The sequence below is a fragment of the Anastrepha obliqua genome, chromosome 3, assembly GCF_027943255.1.
Source record: "Anastrepha obliqua isolate idAnaObli1 chromosome 3, idAnaObli1_1.0, whole genome shotgun sequence".
Classification (NCBI taxonomy): Eukaryota; Metazoa; Arthropoda; class Insecta; order Diptera; family Tephritidae; genus Anastrepha; species Anastrepha obliqua.
In genome coordinates, this window is record NC_072894.1 from 69,534,114 (window position 1) to 69,554,134 (window position 20,021).

The following is a 20,021-nucleotide window of genomic DNA, read 5'->3' on the forward strand; positions in this document are numbered from 1 at the left end:
TAGGAACTCTTCACAATTGAACTAAGAAATGTAGGACTAATAGAAAAAGGCTTCTTTAATAATAAAAGCTCAATATTTATTATGCTAATATCTTTTATAATAAGAGTTATTTTTGCAATTGAGCAGAGCTTTTGGCATTTGCGCCTCAAAGGAGTTCGGCACTAAAATGTAAACATTATTTCGTGAACGGGAGAAGAAAATCCTTCATATAATAATTCGAGCATTGACCTGATTAAGGTTGTTAAATTACCAGGTTCGAAGTAATGAAGTAATATATTATTATATATTTTTTCGTAAATCACGAACACAATCTTATTTTTTTCGTAAACAAACCGCTGTCATGAGCCAGGTTACGTCATCTAATCATCTGATTCCTTCAAAATCGGTGAGAGCCGGTTACCGGTCTGATGTAGGCCAAACCTTTGAAATCTTTTCACCATTCTATTAAAACTACAAGCATATTACACTTATTTCAGTCTCTCTCCCCTTCTTTAGAAAAGACGGTCTCTCTTTTTTTCAATTGACGCTACCATATAGCTCGCGTAGTTTTTCCGTTGCAGTATTTCTCTCTCACTATCGTCGATTCAAGTGCCTCGATTCGTATGTATGTATTACAGACTCGTATTGATGGCAGAAAATGCTCCCCCGTTCGTGAATGATTTTATCATGAATGAGAGAAAGACTCTACCTTTTCCTCCAAACGATTTTAATATCTAGGCCAGATGAAACACAAGTAAGCGCTTCTAGAATTACGTTGCGTCGCGTAATTTTCCTCTTATATCAGAATGTGGGTTGTTGGAGAGTCGTGACAGGATGTGGATTGTTGCGATACACTCATTGACCAAAGCAAATCTCTCGGCGCAGATTTTGCCTTAACAAAATTTTAAGGGCCAATTTTTTATTCTTTACTTTGACAGCTTTTAAAGATGTTAGGGCAGCAAATGGTGCCTTAACATACCTTCTCGAACGTCGTAGTTTTACCGAGGACATCGACTAGCCGGACAGAGATAATCCTAACGCGTTCTACGCGTCTACGTTACCGGAACGAAACCGAATTTATATCAAGCCAAATACTTTCACTTTAACATATTTCCTCAAAATTGGATAAGAATAATACATGCCAACCTAAATTCTCAACCAAGAGCCATCATAATCCGAATCCGAATCTGTCTGAGCACAATAGGTTTTCGCGATATTCTGGCATGAGACAGCTCGTGAGAGTATATTTAGATGTTAGGAAGAAAGTGTTCTTCTAGTTGGAGATACCTCAACCTTTAGAAAACTAACATTTCGGTCCACCGGCAGTTGTAGCCGAGGTCACGATACACTAAATAATAGAAACAGTTTTTTCCAATAGCTGTCGCTCCTCGGCAGGTAATGGCAAACCTCCGAGAGTATTTCTACCATCAAAAAGCTCCTGATCAAAAACTATTTGCCGTTGCTCCATTTGTGGGACAATAGGAAGAGCTCGGCCGAACAATCAATAAGGGGCTTAAACATCAATTATATATATAATTATTTATCAATGGAGCTTCCACGCGGCTTACTTTCTAGGTATCCGTGTCTTACTTACTTACTTATGTGGCGCTACAACCATGTGTCCGTTTTGGCCTAATCCAAAATAGCGCGCCAGCTGTGTCTGTCCTTCGAACGGAGATGTGGTCTTCCTCTTTGTCGCCTTCTTTTTTTGGAGTACTGTATCGTAGATTTGCCTTGCTGAAGCATCTTCTTTTATACGAGTGGGATGACCAAGCCAGCGTAGCCGCTGTATTTTTACACGCTTTATGTCCATGTCCATGCTCCTTTATAGCTCATACAGCTCGCTGTTCCACCGTACGCGATACTCCTTACTAGCGCAAATGGCCAAATATCTTGCGGAGAATTTTTCTCTCGAAGGCTTCCAAAACTTTCTCATCTGCTGTTCACATCGTCCATGCTGCTGCGCCATATACATAGCTGGACGGGAATGATGTGCCTTTTGTAGATTATCAGTCTGTATAGTGAATCCGTGTATAGATACCCAAAATTATTATTGCTTACAGTGGATGTGATTTGAAAGATGACGATGTGAAGTACTCTCAGTATCTCATCAGTTCTCTTCCTTTTGCTATATAAAATTTAAACATTCTAATTCTCCTTTCATTCACGTCCCATCACAGCAAGAACGCGACTTTCAAAGGCTGTTCTTTATTTGCATCATAGCTCTATTACTTTGTGACCCAAGCACGTATGTATGTACATATGTGTATTCCTTCATAGAAAAACTTCTTTAACCTACGAGATATAATAACATTAAAATATGTAGAGCTTAAAAACTGTGCAAACTGCGATGAGTATCAGCTATTTCGCTCTCTTCGAATGTTCGTACACATTAGCCATCTTATTCTTGATTGGAGCTGTAACACCCAAGTCATCATGTAGCCGCAGTTCGTTATTGCTTCCGGCGTACGGTGTTAAATTCATTTAAGAAGTTGGTTAATTTTGAAAGTAAACTGAATTTTTTTCGCTGTTGTTTATTTCCGCGCCACGTTAGACTCCGCTGCCGTTTTTCGCTTGGCAAATGTTCATATGCAACTTATTTCCGCTCGACTCTTCTATTTTTTCTCTCATATTTCTATAAACGCAAAAAGCTACATATATTTCTTTTGGTTCTTACTTAATTTCTTTGCTTTCCAGTTTTTTTTCCTCGTTTGCTGGCTACATGTGAATTGAGTTTGCGTCAGCAACTTTTTTCATATACAAATGTACAGTTTATTTGCTAAGGTGTGATTCGCTCAGCATTTTTCTATTTAATCAACATGCAATATATGTATGTACATACGTAAATGAGTGTACTTAAATACATATACATACGTGCGTATGTATGTATACGTATGTATATGTTTTAGGTATTATTAATTTTTATTCATACCCAGCTGGAAACTTTATATACATAAATGGGCTCTATGTATGAGTCTCTTGATAGGCTCAGTTAATAACATTCAATCAAATAAACCACACATTTTTTGAATGTATGAATACAGAAATCCAAGAGGATCTTAAAGACTTAGACTCGAATCCTTAAGTCCAGTTTTTGCTTCCTCGGTTTGTCGGATACTACTATGATTCGGAATCAAGCATAGATTAACGCATTACTGTGAGATGAGCCTGCAGCGATCCTTGCTAGTTTTAAAAAAGACACTTGGAGTTAGTTTTTACTGACCAAGCGCCTTTGGTCGTGTTTTGAAGGAGAGAAGCCTGTTATGTTCGCTAGCTTTTGTTGTCATCTGAAAGTTTGCAAGCCTCGCTCCATACCATATTATTAATTTATGATATGCTTTGGCGGGCGCGGTAGCCGAATGGGTTGGAGCGTGACTGCGATTCGGAAATTGCATGGATTCGAATTTACACGCACGCAACACCAAATGATAGAATAATTTTTTTTAATAACGGTCGCCCCTCGATCATTCTTATTCGATGTACTAATTCAACCCCCGCTCTATACAAGACTGATGCATAGGTGATAATTGGTCCATTTGTTGCGTCGGAGCTTTTCCGACTACTTCAGGCCCTGCATTAGATGTTCTGATTAGTCTACCACCATTTGATGTTTTCATCCAAGGAGAGGCCTTGAAGGCCATCTGCAGGCTGAAACACCATGGGAACGGTGCCTGTACGGCACTGGACAAGAAAGTAGGCATGGACTTCGATTCAATGGTCCTTGCCATGCGCCTTAACTCCATGCCATCCAGAGATATGAGATATGATTGAGAAGAGATACAGTATGGTGCTGCCAGAGACTCAACTGTGGCCAAACTCAGAAAATAAGCCCGGCAAACAATGTTCTCGCATTTTCACGGATGGCTCTAGGACCGAGAACTTTCCGGCTCAGGTGTCTACGTGGAATCGAGTGCGACGAAACTGCACTTTGCTCTTGGAATGCACGCATCTGTGTTTCAAGCGGCGGTGTGTGCTGTTCAAGGAGCGATGAACTTTGTTGTGGAAAACAGAGGGACAGGCAGATCTATATGTGTTTGCAGCGACAGCAAAGCTGCGCTCATGGACTTAGACAGCCCTCCAACCACTTCAAGGGTAGTCGAATCCTGTAAATCCAGGCTGAACTATGTCGGTAGATATAATAGCTGATGCTAACATAGGTCCCGGGACACGTGGGTATCGTGGGTAACGAGACCTCTGATTCCTTAGCTAAGATGGGCTCTGAGGCCAACTTCTTTGGCCCGGAGCCCGTTTTGCCACTCCCTTTTGCGGTCCTCAAAGTCACGGTTAGCAAATGGGTAACTATAACCCACAATCGAGCCTGACAGGCTGAGAGAGGCTGCAGATGGACTAAACTGATGTTACCTGTCATGTCATATCGCAAATCCTTCTGTCATTAAGCAGAAGGGACTGTAGGCGGTTGGTTGGACTGATGACGGGTCACTTTCTATGGGCAAAGCACATGGAAAAGGTGGGCATCTCAGACAGTGCACTCTGCTCAGCATGTGTAGAGGAGGATGAGTCGGTGGACCACTTTTTGTGCTTCTGCCCCGCCTTCTTTCTAATCAGGCTTAAAGTCTTTGGTACTGATGTGTTAAGAAGCGACCACCTTGGCTCCTTGGCACCACAAGATCTACTCAGATTTCTTCGGAGATCGAATAGATTTAAAGAAAATTAAAAAGGGAACCCGAGTGCAGTACAATGGATTTAATTGTGTCTGAGTGCTGCACTTGCTAGTCTGTCCCGACAAAAAAAAAACGAAAACATAACATGTTATTTTTTTACAAGTAAACCAAACTAAAACGTGTCACTCATCTTTTACTATATTAAAAGATTAAATATGATTTGCTTTATAGCGCCTTCTTACTGTTCTCTAAATAAAAAATAGATATCAAAAATAAATTCTTCGTACCAAAAAATCCCCAAGTACAAGTTTTTATTAAAGAAAAATAACATGATTAATTCTTTAGTAAATATTAATCTTCATAGTAACTTCGTAATAATTAAAGATCCATTTTTTTCTTTAAATTTGGACAGTTCGAAATTGGCCTTACATTTATGCTCTACTGCACTTTTTCTTATAATTCTGATCCGAATCTGCTAGGAACGATGTCGAAAAAATTTGTTTATATAAATTGACCCGCCATAGTAAATATGTAAATATTCGTAGGCATGCACACACGAGTATGAACATATATTATATAGTATATTTTAATGAATGGTAGAATGAGTGCCTTGAGCATTTTCACTTCCGCTTAGAAACGTTCACTTACCGGTTTTCCTACGTAGTTGTGACTGTTTTTGTTGTTTTTTTTTTTAATTCTCATTTCTCCGCTTCCAGTGTGTAATTGCATACATTTCGTATTTATTGAGGCGTCTGCGGAAGTCGTAAATATGTACATATATGTATGTACAAAAGTATAAGCATACGATGTAAAGCGCTTACATTCTAAAAAAACGTAGCTACTGCTTACTGTTCGAACTTTTGAAGGTTTGAATATACAGTGTGTCACAAAAGTATTCGAAAATTAGTTTTCTCTGCAATAAAGATCTCAAAAATATTGATTATTTCCATTTTATCCCTCGATAAAATTATCAGAAGCAGCCTGGGACGTTTGAAGAAGAGTTAGCAGTGGAATATCTCCCTGTCTCCTGTTTACCATCCAAAATTCACAACTTAGTTGTTAGGTCTTCAGTAAAACGGGTACCCATGCCTGAATGCGTAGTTTTTCATTAATGGCCGCCCAACCGTTCATCCACCCGAACTATTTTAAGCATTGCATTAAGTTTATTATTCCTCTCGCCTGTAGGTGTGGAATTCTCAGCAACAAAACGTCTTATTTGCTCTTTATTTCGTTCGACCAACTGGTCTTCAGTATGTAAGCCCGAATTGCTCGCATACGTGTATTACAGCCTAGTTCAAGGCATAATACCCTTCCTACTTAAGGACAAGACTCTTCCCGAGCCACATAGCTCAACTTTTTTCTATTGTGGTTGTTGGGCTCCATAGCCAAAAGCGTGGCCGCCGTAGCCGAATGGGTTGGAGCGTGACTAACATTCGGAAGTGTCTGGGATCGAATCTCCGTGCATGAAACACCAGTTAATATATAGTAAACATTTTTTTCTAATAGCGGCCGCCCCTCGGCAGATAATAGCAAATCTCCGAGTTTATTTCTGCCAAGGAAAAAATGCTCATGGAAACTAGCTGCCGTTCGGAGTCGGCTTATAACTGCAGCCCCTCTCTTTTGTGGAGCAACATCAAAACGTGTACCATAAATAGGAGGAGGAGATCACCCAAGCATCCAATAAAGGGTGTAAGTGCTAATTAACACATGGGCTGAAAAGTCCCGGGCATAACACATAAAATAGTATTTTTAGTGATAGTGGCGCAAAACTAATCTCATTTTTTTACTGAAAAATTATTTTCAGTGATAAGAATCTTTATTTTCACCTTTACGCACTTCATTGCTTGTCTTTTTGTATATTGAAGATGTCTAGAGAAGATGTAAGAGAATTTCTACTGACTCCTATCGAAGAAGGAAGTAATTGACCAAAATTTTGAATAACGAGTGAAAATATATTGGATATTCTGGTATTTTCCGTTCAGAATTTTTTTTTTCGTATACTGTCGAGAGCCACTACATGTTAATGTCCATGTTTGTAAGTACAGGTATGTATATGTATATGTATAAATACAATAATAGACCTTGGTATTTTCTTTCATTGGTAAATAAGTTTGCTTTTACCCGATACTATTGTTTATTTCCGTTGTTTTCGCTACTCGTTCATTCATAAAATCATAAATCTAGGTATACATTTTGTCAAAAAAGAACCGGGAATTGTTCAATAAAACGCAAAATAATTGTTTAATCATCCAAATTTATTTTGTCGCCTTCAAAATAGGCTCCGTTCGAAGCAATACACATGTGCCAACGATTGGTCCAGTCATCCAAGCCACTTTTAAACGCGTTTGAAGAGATCTTCTTCAGCTCCTTCAGCGAGTTCTCCTTAATGGCCTCTATTGACTCAAAGCGGCGTCCGCGGAGTGGCAATTTATGTTTTGGGGGGGGAAAAAGTCATAGGGGGCTAAATCCGGTAAATACGGTGGCTGTTCGCCGATATTTGTCGATTTTTTTTGGCAAAAAAGTGTTCACAATATGAGCCTTATGAGACGGTGCGTTATCATGGTGTAAGATCGATGAGTTTTCTTTCCACAAATTGGGCCGTTTCCAACGCACTTTCTCTCTCAAACGTCACATAACTTCCAAATAATATTCTTTATTTACCGTAGAACCATTTGGACCGAATTCCGAGAGCACAACACGATGACTTTCACTTCTGACTGATCTTGGCGCAGTTTTTTTAGTTCCGATTCATGTGGATAGAGCCATTCAGGTGCTTGTGGACTGGTTTGCATGCCAAACTCATGAACCCACGTCCCATTACCTGTTATGGTGCGCTGGATAAACGTTGGGTCCGAATTCACTTGCTCAAGTATGTCTTCAGTCACCTTCTTCCGATGAATTTTTTGAGAGAAATTCAATTCTCTTGGAACGAGTCAAGCAGCCACGCGTCTCATGCCGAATTGATGGTGTAAAATGTTGCGAATTAATTCGTGAGACACGCTAAGGTCACGAGCTACCTCCCTCAAACTTAAATAATAGTTTTCCAGCCTCATTTCCTTGACTTTGTCGACGTTTTCATCCGTTGAAGACGTTGATGGGTAACCAGATCGGAGAAAATCTTTCACGACTTTTCGGCCCTCTGCAAAAGTCTTATACCGCTCGTAATCCCGTGCTTTTGATAAGCACACTCACCATAGGTTTTCTGCAACATTCCCAACGATTCGGCACACGAAATCGCATTCAAAACACAAAATTTAAGCCAAATTCTTTATTCGATATTTATATCTATAGTGAAAATCGCAGAACACACCAGCGGTTGACTGATATAATTAAATGTCAGAAAAAAGCTGATTGACAGATCTTGCTCAAACTCTGCAACATTATAGGGGGGACCGTCGTACCAACATTCCAGCAAAAATAAAATTAAGACATACTTACATAGGTGCGCGCTTTTTAAATGAACAATTCCCGATATTTTTTGACAGAATGTATGTTTAATATTATATATATAGGGGTTTTCAGTAAGAGCGCTTCAACTTTTGAACTTTTTTGAATAAAACACAAACGGTTTGACTTTTTTAACTAATTTTTTTTTTATTATCGAGTTTGAACATATACATTTAAGTATGAAATTCGATTTCTTTTGCATGACCACCGCGTGCACGTTTTACGAAGTCCAATCGTTGAACCCAATTTTCGACCACTCTTTTGCATAAATCGGCCGAAATTCCAGCAATTTCGCGTTCAATATTGGCTCTGAGCTCACAAATCGTCGCCGGCTTGTTACTGTAGACCAATGACTTCACATAACCCCAAAACGGGACGGCTTGTTAAATGGACCGTAAAATGGCCGTAATGCTCTTAAAGTAGCAGCAACAGAACGATTATTTTAATAAAAAATTTGCACGATTTACAATCGTTGCTCAAGTGTGTAGCGTTCCATGATGAAATGTATACTAATGAAGTTTACAAATGACAAGCGAAAAATAAAAAATATTGCGTCGTTCGCCCTCCCTATCGGAAAAAAGTTGAAGCGCACCTATTGAAAAACCCTATATATGTACATATATCGCTGCGTACATAGTACGTTTTTTCATTTGAAGTAGTACGTAAATAAGTACATAATTCGAGATGCCGTTTATATTTCTGTATACAAACGCATGTTTTTTCCTCGCCTCTATTGCTGTTTTTATTTTTCTGTTTAAGACTCTCATTCATATTATAGCTGGCCCGTTTTGCTTTGGACGGTGATCGTGCTTACTCAATGCTTTTGCTACACATTTGTTGTTGCTTTGCTTTAAATTGCCTTATAAAAATTTTCATGAATGAAGACGAGTAGTTGGTACTTGTATACCTGAATAAGTTGTGTTGCATACGTGGATGCGGTAAAAGTTCGAAAAAAAAAAAAAAACGTTTTGCATTCTAAATTATCGGAATCACAAGTTTATTGATTCCACTAGTTTACAAATTTCAATTTTCTTAAAGTATTTTTAAGCTAAATAAGCAAATTTCTTTCCATTTCTTAAAAAAAATTTAGTTTTTTTGAAAAAAACCAAAGACATGCTATTATTTTTCTATTCATTTGTAGAATTGGGGCGTGTCGTCTTTGCTTTTCTTTTGTATTCTGCTTCCGCATCATATCGACAAAGAGTCCAGAAATAAACCGGTAATATTGCAACGTTTCCCTTGCACTGATATTATTTTTCCATGTTTGCGATATCTTGATGGAAGTGCTCTCCATGTGCATCGCTGTAACTCTAAAAAGGAAGTTTTTATAGGACGAGAGGACGAGTCAAAGTTACCATCTTTAAATAAATTTCTTGATTGAGCACAGCCGAATACGCCTTCTTAGCTCCACTTAACCTTCAAAATTTCTGGTGAAGGTATTGAAAAGCAGCTTTGTCCATTGCTTTAATTAAATTTTCCATCATCCTCAGTTTTATATGCAAAGGTGGAGGTAGCACTTTCTTTGGATCAACTAAGGGGTCATATTCAAAATTTTTTTACCCAGGTTGAATTGACTGACGATAAGACCAAACCTTTTTTTATAATGCTCTTTTCTGTCGACTATCCTACTCGCAAATAAAGCAACAAGTTTTCGTATCGCCTAATGGCAAGCCAAGCAGTAGAGATACGAATTTAATTCTCCGCAGATTTGCCATTGGTGTTCATACTAAATCTGCAGCATCAGGGTTTTCATATTTTCATAAGACTCTTTCATATTGACAGTGTGACCAGTAGACTCGAAGGTAAAATATTTCTCTAATTTAATAAAACGGCTTTTAGGCGTAACTATCTATGAAAAGTCTCTACTTGTTTTGTAATGTTAAGTGCTCCCAGCTGGCGGACTATCTTGGATTTGGCCAAAACCGACATTCGGTTGCAGAGCCACCTAAGTAAGTAAGTAAGGGCTCCCATCAATCCAGTGATATTTTTCAACCATTTTAAAATATCGTGACTACTCTTTTTGTCTACTGTTATTCAGTCATTATTTAAAGGGTGTAATTGTTGCAGTCTCGAGCATAGGAGTTCTGCTTTGTTCTTGGCAAGTCTATCCTATGTGACTGTCATGATTTACCAGGTACTTCGTATTCTGACCTTTCAGAAATTTATGACGAAGTAAATGTGATTTTATCTTCGTTGTCGTCTTACCAGTGTGACAGTGCCATTAAGTTAAATTCTCAAACCTTTAGGTTAGGATATCTCAAAATCCTGACGTAATAGAGCAATTTAAACCCCGGATTCGGATTCTACGAAAAAAATTACTTCGAAAATGACCCTACACTTTCCTAGAACAAAACGTTGTTGACCTGTGTTATGTATTAGGTCGTAATTAGGTAAATATTTCAAAGACAAAATAATGTAAAATTAAAATTCTGGGTAATACATTTATGTAAACAACTTTATTTTGGGCCATAATTCTGCATTTTTAAAGTACTGTAAAAAAATATACATAGTATGTTTTATTTTCAATAAAAAGTTATTGATTGTTGGGTTTTTATTATATTTCATTATTTTAGAGAGCGTGGCACCGCCCATGATGATAACGATGAAAGTCCCAACCTCCTAGGGTCCCTATAGAACCCGCAGGAAAAGCTTAAAAATTAGGTTTTTGCGACCGTATTTGCATCAAGCACTGAAATATCGTTGAAGAGAAATGTATAAAGCAATTGTTAACCCAGCAAGCATTTAATTTAGGTTTTATAATTCATAATATTTATGAAAATGTTTCATTATCGTAAAATTTATAAGTGACCCTGATGAAAAATTTATTTTTTTTATAAAACTTTTATTTTGTAAAATAATTGTTTTTGTATGTTTTCAAACAAAAAGCGCCGTAGGCCGTAGCGAAAAAATTTTTCGCTCAAGTTTTTATTCCAAATTGTCACATTTTATGAAAATATTATTTTGTCGCGATTTTTTAATCCAAATTTTCACTTTTTTGGAAAATATAATTTTATCGCTATTTTTTAGTCCAAAATTTCACATTTTTTTAGTAATAATTTATCGAAGGCCAAAGGTTAATTTAACTCTTTTAAAAACTACAAAAGTTCTGTCGAACCTTATTGTTGGTTGATTGAGTTTTTTCGGCTTCGCTTTATTCTTTTCTCAGTATCGTTCCTTTGACAGTTCGTCCCGTACATTTATTTTGCACGGTATTACAAATGTTTAGATAAGCATTAGGATAATAGAATTTTATTGTAATAAAATTTGTAGTATTATTAAGTAAGAATAGCTTGAAATCAAATCTTGAATTAATAAAGAGTGTTTATGAATGAATATTGTTACTTTCCTGTGTTTGTATTTAAGTAAAATAAGCTTCTGTTATAGGGCATTTTTTTAAGTTTATGCAAAAATTAAACATTATAAGCAAATTTATCGTGGCAGCAATGGAAAGCCAACCCAAATAAAATAATAATGCCATGAATGTACATATATGTACATCCCAACAGTATTTTTGTTTCGCATTGACATTTTAAGTTCATGAATGTAAATTAAATTTTAAAGCAGCTGTGCCAGCTGTTAATCCAACCTGATCCTTTACTTTTTCAATTCGCCTTCCAACGATTTATATTTTCATTGCTTTAGTCACATTGCTCGCATGTATACGACTTTAAAAATCATTAAACGTCACTACCTGTATATCCAAAACCACCACGAGATTCGCACGTATTTTTTTATTGTGAATTTGCTTTGTCCATTCCGTATTCGTTGTCATCCGTAGTGATAATTCTAACATATTGCACTTCGGAACAATACTGATTTTACTAGATAAAATGCTTTCTTGTGAAATGAATATTGCACCATTCAAATGCATACATATACATATACATATGTACATATATATGTACATATATACTTACATATATCGTAAATAATTGGTACCTATGGAGGATGGTTGTTTTTGGCCGAGCTCTTCATCAAATTTATGGTGTGCGTGTTGATGTTGTTCCACAAAATGGGGAAACCTATAGTTTTATGGATGTTTATGAAGCGCTTTTTCATGGTAGACATTTTCTAGAAATACACTCAGCGTTTATCATTGCATGCCGAGGGGCGACCGCTATTAGAAGAAACTTTCTCTTCATTTTGGTGTTTTCGCGGAGATTCGAACCAACGTACTGCGAATTCCGAATGGCAGTCGCACACTAATCATTCGGCTACGGCGGCCGCATTTACCTTTACAATTACTTAAAAAGTTTATTTGATATAGGGACATATGGGCGATTTAAGGTACTTTAAAGAAATCGCGCACTATCTGCTTTAAACGCATGAATTAATGAAATTTTACCGTCAAATTATTTCCATTTTCATACATTTTTTTCTTTCATTCTCGCAAGTTGTTATGTAAAGAGTTGCTTGAAAAGTTAACCCTGCATAACCAATCATATTTTTAATACATTTTTGCTAATGTTAGTCTCATCGACTAGAGTGATTTAAAAAGGGCTTCCAAAAAGCCAGGAGCACACCAGATACCCCAAAACTTATTGAAAAAGAACATTATGAATATTTTAGATTGCCTAAGTAAAAAGAAACAAAGCTTTTCAAATTTGGTTTTTATTTTTTTTTTAATTTATTAGTGCTCTTATTCAACGAGTCTCGTGAAATATCACATTTAGTTACTATTATAAAAAAAAGGTCAACATAAAAAGCTTTATACTATTAAAAAGTTAACAACACTTATATATTAAAAAAACAAAGAACAAGATAAAAAGTTAGTGTTTTGAACAGAAGGTGCACAAATCAACTTTGTGCTCACCGCATATACTTTTTTCTTCGTCATGCGGGGTTTCTGATAGGGGCAGAAAGCACAAGTTTTTTTTTTTATTGGTTTGTTTTTTAGTTGAATTCCCAGGTGTTATATTCTCAATTGATTCTGCTGAAATATCTTGGATGTTTCCACGTATGGTTGACTGCAGATTAGGTTGCTTCAAGCGCTCTTTCATATGCGGTGTCACCAGCGAATTGTGAATATTCTTCATAAAATTACGACACGATAGGGGTTTTTTGTTCTGATTTATCATATTATGAGCATTGATCACATAACTGTTCACAAAGCAATATTTAGTATGCCAAAGAACATACTATACACATAGGTCATATCTCTATTGTTCGTGAGCAAGACATACCGTTGCACATCTGGTCGAGTGTGTCGACGCCACTTTTTGCTTTGTTATAAATCTCCACTAAACTTGGTTTGCCACTGGAGGGATTCATTTTACCCTCTTCATCACCATTGCACCCTCTTCATCACGAAACAACAGCACATACACTATCTTCTTAGGTTTCGCCATATACGATAGCAGTGTTAGTTCGTTATCATAACAAAATATTGCTGTGCCTCTTTTCCTTCCAATTTTTACTTTCATTTCCTGAGGAATTTCAGCCTTGTTTGAACGCAATGTACCGACTATGGTTAGTTTGTACGGTTCTTTAAGCAGCGATTTTGCCAATGGTATATATGTGAACCAGTTGTCCATTGTTATGTTTCGGTTGGAGCCGTAAACAGACTTCGTGAGTTCTTTCACACACAATTCGCTAAGAGGCATATTGTCACAGTTACAACCTTTGCCTAGATATGGCATTGAGATGGCTATAGCAGAGAGAATCTATCATTAATACGTAAAATTCTTTGAGAACTATCATCGAAGCGCAAATAGCCATCAAGAATGAGAATCGAGATCGACTCATAGTTGACGCGTATCTAGTTTCAGAATATTCAGAGTTGATAAGCTCATGAGCTGTCAAACGTTTATCTTTCATCACCGCACTCAAAACCAAAATACCAATGATTGCGTGAAGCTCAATTTTATTTATTTGCTTTTTAGTGGCAGATTCTACACTACCGCTTTGTTTTCTTTTCTGAATTTCGATATTAGTGTATTGGACTTTTATATCGCAAATTTCCTCCGTGATAAAAAGCTTGAATATGCCTAAAGGATCAGTAATACCTATGGCAGGACATGTTGGATTTCTGGCTTGATGCACTATACGACCAGCTGCTCTATGATGCTTTCCTTTATTTGCTGTCCAAATATATCTATTTTTCATGCAAATTCCTTTTATTTAGCTTATTATATTATGTTGACTTCTTTCTTCTAAATTAACACTGGTTTCTTCTAAATTTTCTGATTCATTATTATCTGAGAAACTTTGCTGTGCCATTTCATCCGATAAACTTGGCGCGTATTCGCTTTGGAAGCACTAAAATCTTCACCATCACTAAAATGTTCACCTTCATCAGACAAATTTTTTCGATTTCTATATCGGCAAGCAATCTGTATGTAGCCATTTGCTTCAGTCCTGAAAAAAAGGTACAGTAAACCTAATGTTCGTTGATTCGCCTACGCTACTTTTACAAATACTAATATATTTACCTGTTGACTTAAAGCACACAACACATCTATTGCACTTGACGTCAGTTTCACATTTAAACCACTTTAATATGAAAGGGTGAGACGAAAAATAGTGAGGTAAAAAAGCTACGATCAAAAAACTAAACAGTAGTAGTCGAAACGACTAACATTGGTTACGGAGGGTTAATAAATTATAAATAGATATCTTTTCGGAGCAGTTAAATGGTTTTGAAATTTGTTTTTGGCCTTTCCTCGGTCATTTCAGATTGTAAATTATTTGCGCATGAGCTGAGCATGATATATTTCTACCATATTACGCTACTAGCGGCCTCGGTAGTCTAGCGTAAGTGCACTAGCCGGTCGCTCAAATAAACCCTATCGGTTTGGATTACGAAATGCTCAATTTGAAAAACTTTCTCGTCAGAAAACACAATTTACGGAAATTTACCGCTTTCGGCCAAGCGAAGCAACTCCTTCGCTCGCTCAAGTTTGACTTGTTGCTGCTTTGGTGTGAGATCATGCGTTTTTTGGATCTTATTAGGCTTGACTTTAAGATCATTTTTCAGTATGCGGCGCATGTCACGGTCAGATATTTTCAGTTCTGTCGTCATTTGATTGGCACCTCGTCGGGGATTTCGTTCAAGTCTTCGCTTTTCGAACCATATCGCGTGACGTTGCAGTCTTTTGATGAACATCTCCATGACGTTTTGCTATGCTACCAGTATCATTGTAATGAGTGATTAACAAACACTTTATTTACTTTAAGGTGCTCGAGTTCACGAACAATCGCTGGTTCTGATTTTCCAGCCAAATATAATGTAATCACACTGTTTGAAATCCATTACTGATTTACTTTGCTCACGTTTACTCTCGACAAAATGCTTCCGCGCGCTTGTATGTAATACTCTGGACTGTCATTTAGCTAACTGTGCACGGGCATCAGCTGCACGAGCGGTCTGAAGTTGGTTACACTTCGAGTGCCGGACCCTGTAATTGCGGGTTTCGTTCAACTGCACTGACTTGTTTATGTGCATGTGAAATTATAGTACATAAATAGAAATATGTTTGTTTGAATAAATCTGTGATTGCAGAGGGTCAATTAGGACGGTTTTGGTTGTTTCTATGTCAGCTTGGCAAAATAACTAAAAAGAAATGCAAAGCACGCATCAGGTCAAACTCTGCTGCAGTTATCCAAATGTAACCCACGCAGCAAAATGAACAACACAGAGGAAATGGTAGTGTTGACGTTTTACTGGATATTTGTGGCTTAATAGAGTTGTCGCCAATATCATGTTTGCAAATTGCAACTGCAATCGAATCACGTGCTGCCACTGGCAGTTGGTTATTAACCGAAACATAGTTATTTTGTGGGGGATTCACAGCAGGGCTGGAGGCTTTGTTTCCATTCTGTTGCACTTTATTCACAATTTTGGTATAAAAGTACAGAGACATGTACATATGCATGTATGCAATTGGGTATTGAGCTGGCTTTTATGATTTCAGAATGGAAAATGTAAATTAGTGAGGAAAATGTCCAGCTCAAATCGGGAGTTATTTTGACAAACGCGAATGGTGGATATGGGGAGTTTAAGTGTTTATTTCTTTATTTATGACTGACTACTAAAACCTAATGAGTAATGAAATTATATGCCTAATTAATAATTACAAACTCACATCTAACTAAACTAGAAAAGATAGAGTACAATTGTGCAGAAAATTTTACCTATGTAAATATACTTATATATTTGAATCATCGCCTACGAAAATATCAGTATAGTTTAGTAATGCTCAAACCCATTCGGCTACGGCGGCCACAGCCAACCTAGGCCCATGATTTGTACTAATTGTGATTTCACTCTGATGTAATGACGCCCTCCTTTTCTTACCATGGAGTGGACGAGTCTGCCTTATCCTTTACTTAGCTGTATCATTCATATTCTTAAATAATACTAATTTCTGAAGTTTCCATCTTCCAAAATGATACCTTTAAAATTTCGGAATCCCTCATTCGTGCAGATTTTACGGAAAGTGTTGTGGATACTCTCAGCAACTTCGCATAAATTCAGATAATGATGTGGATTTGTTTCCTGTATTACGATACCATAGTGGTCTGGTAGACAGAATGACTTTTATTCTTACTCGCTTCAGTTTAAAGTCATCTGTGGAAAACCGGAAAAAGTCGTTAGGTTCGGGAATTTCCTCGGTTCATAATTGTATAATAGATAACTAGTACTCTCTGTGCCTTAGATATGTACCTAAGATTTCTAAGGGAAAGGTACGCAGAGGCAGGCACGTTCATTGCTTCCGTGGATATTGTGCGGCGTACCTTGTACCATAATTTTCAAAGTGTATACAGCAATGTTATTCAGCAGCCGCCGTAGCCGAATGGATTGCTGCGTAACTACCATTTGAATGGGTGCGGGTTCGAAACTCATTCTAGGCACGAAACAACAATTGATAGAAAAAGTTGACGCACTCTACAAACAGAAGGAAGAGCTCGACCAAACGCCCAAAAAAGCTTAAAGGGTAAATTTTACATACATATACATATATACAAGGTGAAATTCAAAATAAACAAGACTGAGCTAAAATATAAACGACAGGATCTTTAAAGCTTTTCGAAAGAGTGTTTCAGGCCATTGACCGGAATATCCTTCAGGATGTCGGTACAAGCCTTTTGGATGCAAATGCAATTTTTCGAATAGGTAGAAATCACAGGGATCCATATCAGGCGAATACGACTTGATCGACTTTATTTTTGATTTCTCCAAATGCGATTTTTGGGTGGTGACTCGTCTGGGGCCTTCCATTCTGTACTTTGGTGCTCCAAATGCGATTTTTTGGGTGGTGACTTCCTCTGGGGCCTTCCATTCTGCACTTTGGCGCTTAGTTTCAGGTTCATGTTGGAAACACTACGTTTCATTACCAGTTATCGTATTTTCTCGCCTCTTTAATGAGGTTTTACGAATGTTGTATTTTGAGTAATTTTTGTTCCTTAGTTAACTTGTGCGGAATGAAACGTGCACAGACTTTTCGTAAGCCCAAATGATCAGTTAAAATGCGATAAATCTATGTTTTGGGGATATTCAACTCCGATTCGATGAATTTCAACGATGATTTCGGTTAATTTTTGATAAATTTACGGATAATTTTGATGAAGTTTTGTTGATTATTGATTTTGGGCGGCCCGTTGTTCATTGTCAATTATGTCCTCACAACTATCTCTGAAGCGTGTAAACCACTCATGAACTCTGGCACGAGATAGAAAATCATCGCCATAAACTTTTTCATCAATTCAAAGGTTTCGGCAAACGTTTTACCGATTTTAAAACAAAATTTGATATTAGCTCTTTGTTCCGAACTCATGACATGACAATGACACAAACATACTGACACCTTAGACGCAATAACTTCGCTTCCGTTGAACCGAATGCCACCAAGCTTTCATTGGAGGTCAGCTAGAGATGTAACTCATTAAAAAGGTAGCGCCATCAAAAACATTTTTATGGCACCAGTCTTGTTTATTTTGGACTTCACCTTGTATAGGTATATCTATAATTGTGGCGGTTCCCGCAAGCCCTCTTCCATAAGAATCCGTATCTAGATACACAAAATTATTATCGCTTATAGTGGAAGTGATTTGAAAGATAATGATGTCAATTCAGACAACGATGATATATTAGTATCTCCTCAGTTCTTCTGCTTTTGCTAGGTTGAACATATTATTTTTACATTTTTTCAGCTTGAAAATAGTTTTAAATTTAAGTTAAATTTTTCTATCTTCGCTTTACTCTTTTCAGTATTGCTCCATTCGGATTGGTCCTGTTGTGAAACGTGATGTGATGAAAGCATCCACTATGCTGGAACATGAGGCACAGTGAGTATATTCATGACTTCAATTATTTATAACTTGCGATCGGTTCAACCAATTTTCAAAAGGCAAAGCCAATATAAAGTATTCAATTCAGTATTTTATTATAAGAAATGGAAATAATATAATATTTAAATTATTTGAAAGTTTTCCTGTAAACAAAGCAATAACTTAATTCTACAACTCAAACATAAAGTGGGACAGTAATGAAAATATGGAAATAAAGGAAGATTGATGAACTAATATTTTATTCAATATTTGTAGAATATTTTCTCACATCGCTTCAATGTCTGGTTTTAAGTAATTTTTACCACTAACCTGCCGCTTGCGCAATTATCTTTCAATGTGGGTCCACAAATGCCCAATGGGATTGAGATCTGAGGAGGATGAGGCAATACTTTTTTTTACATTGTAAATCAACCAATCAACTTACAATGAGCGCAGTATGCTTTGGGCCATTGTCGCGCATAAAGCTGTACTTTGCTGCTAACTGTAATTGTTTTGGGAATATGCTCCTTCGGAATTTCTAGATAATTTATTTTAGTCATAGTGTCTTCAATATAGCAAAACGGGCCCACTCAATTCACCATCATTGCTCTCCAAATTTGATATGTCCGCCACTATGTTTCACAGTATTGACCACATTAGACGGATTGAGCGCTGTGCCCGCCCTTCTGCACACAAAACTACTGCCATTCGAACCAAATATGTTGAATTTAAACTCGTCGGTAAAAATAACGTTGCTCCAAAATTCATTTTAATTGCTTAGGCGCTAGAAAAAATTATTCACTTGGTTCACCAATTCCCAGTTTTTCTTACTTGGTACAAACTAATACACATATACGTACATTTGGAAACGGGATATTCGTAGTAAAAAAGGAAAAAATGCTCAACCGGATTTTTGCATTTGTATGTAGTTTACCAATTCATTAGTTAGTCACTCAACTTGCAAGTATCAAATTCATTGATGAGTTTTTCAAGTTTTTTATGCTTGTGGTGAATGAACTCGAATTTGGCAATTGATTTATATTAATTGGAAACTGTTAAATCAAGTGACATGAGGCGAATATAATGAGTTTTTTTCAATCGGAAATAAAGATGAAGAAATCAGTTTGCGTGAAAAGGGGTGTTTGGTGTCTATTGGTCATACATACATATCTACAAGTATGTATGCAGTGTCGAAATGCAATTCGTGACATTTTCCTTTTACATGTTACGATGAGCATTGGTAAGCTAAGTCGATTTTTCTAGAGCTCACACAAGCGCACTACACTTGTTGCTATGACAAATTCAAACTTACCGCTACACAGTCAGTCTCAGCACTAACAGTCACCACTTTATGCATATTTTATATTATTTTTTATATTTATTTATATATTTTATTTTTTACTTTTTATTTATTTATTAATTACGAGAAGTTTTGTTATAAGGGAATGAGAAAAGCCATTTTTGCGCGATTGATGGAATTAATGAATGATCGGTAGAAAAAATTGAAATCGAATTGTGAATCAATGCAAGTATTCATATGCATATACATACGATCATATGCGAGTAGAAAAGTCATGCATGCATAGCAGCGCATGACATGGTCTGTAAGCTCACGCTTAAGGAATATCCTCAATGTGGTTTGCGTTTAACCCTCCGTTTGGCTAAACTCCCATACATTTTGCAGGGAAGTTAGTGTAATATTGG

At 36.9% G+C, this 20,021-nt stretch overlaps 1 protein-coding gene across 1 annotated transcript in view; it reads left to right on the forward strand.

Moving 5' to 3' along the window:
• The window catches only part of LOC129242903 (eukaryotic translation initiation factor 5B), a 149,556-nt gene that overhangs the window by 52,827 nt on the left and 76,708 nt on the right, over nucleotides 1-20,021 (forward strand). The window contains exon 5 of the mRNA XM_054879819.1: nucleotides 18,259-18,335. Within this exon, the coding sequence (XP_054735794.1) occupies nucleotides 18,259-18,335 (77 nt within the window). The remainder of the gene's footprint in view (nucleotides 1-18,258; nucleotides 18,336-20,021) is intronic.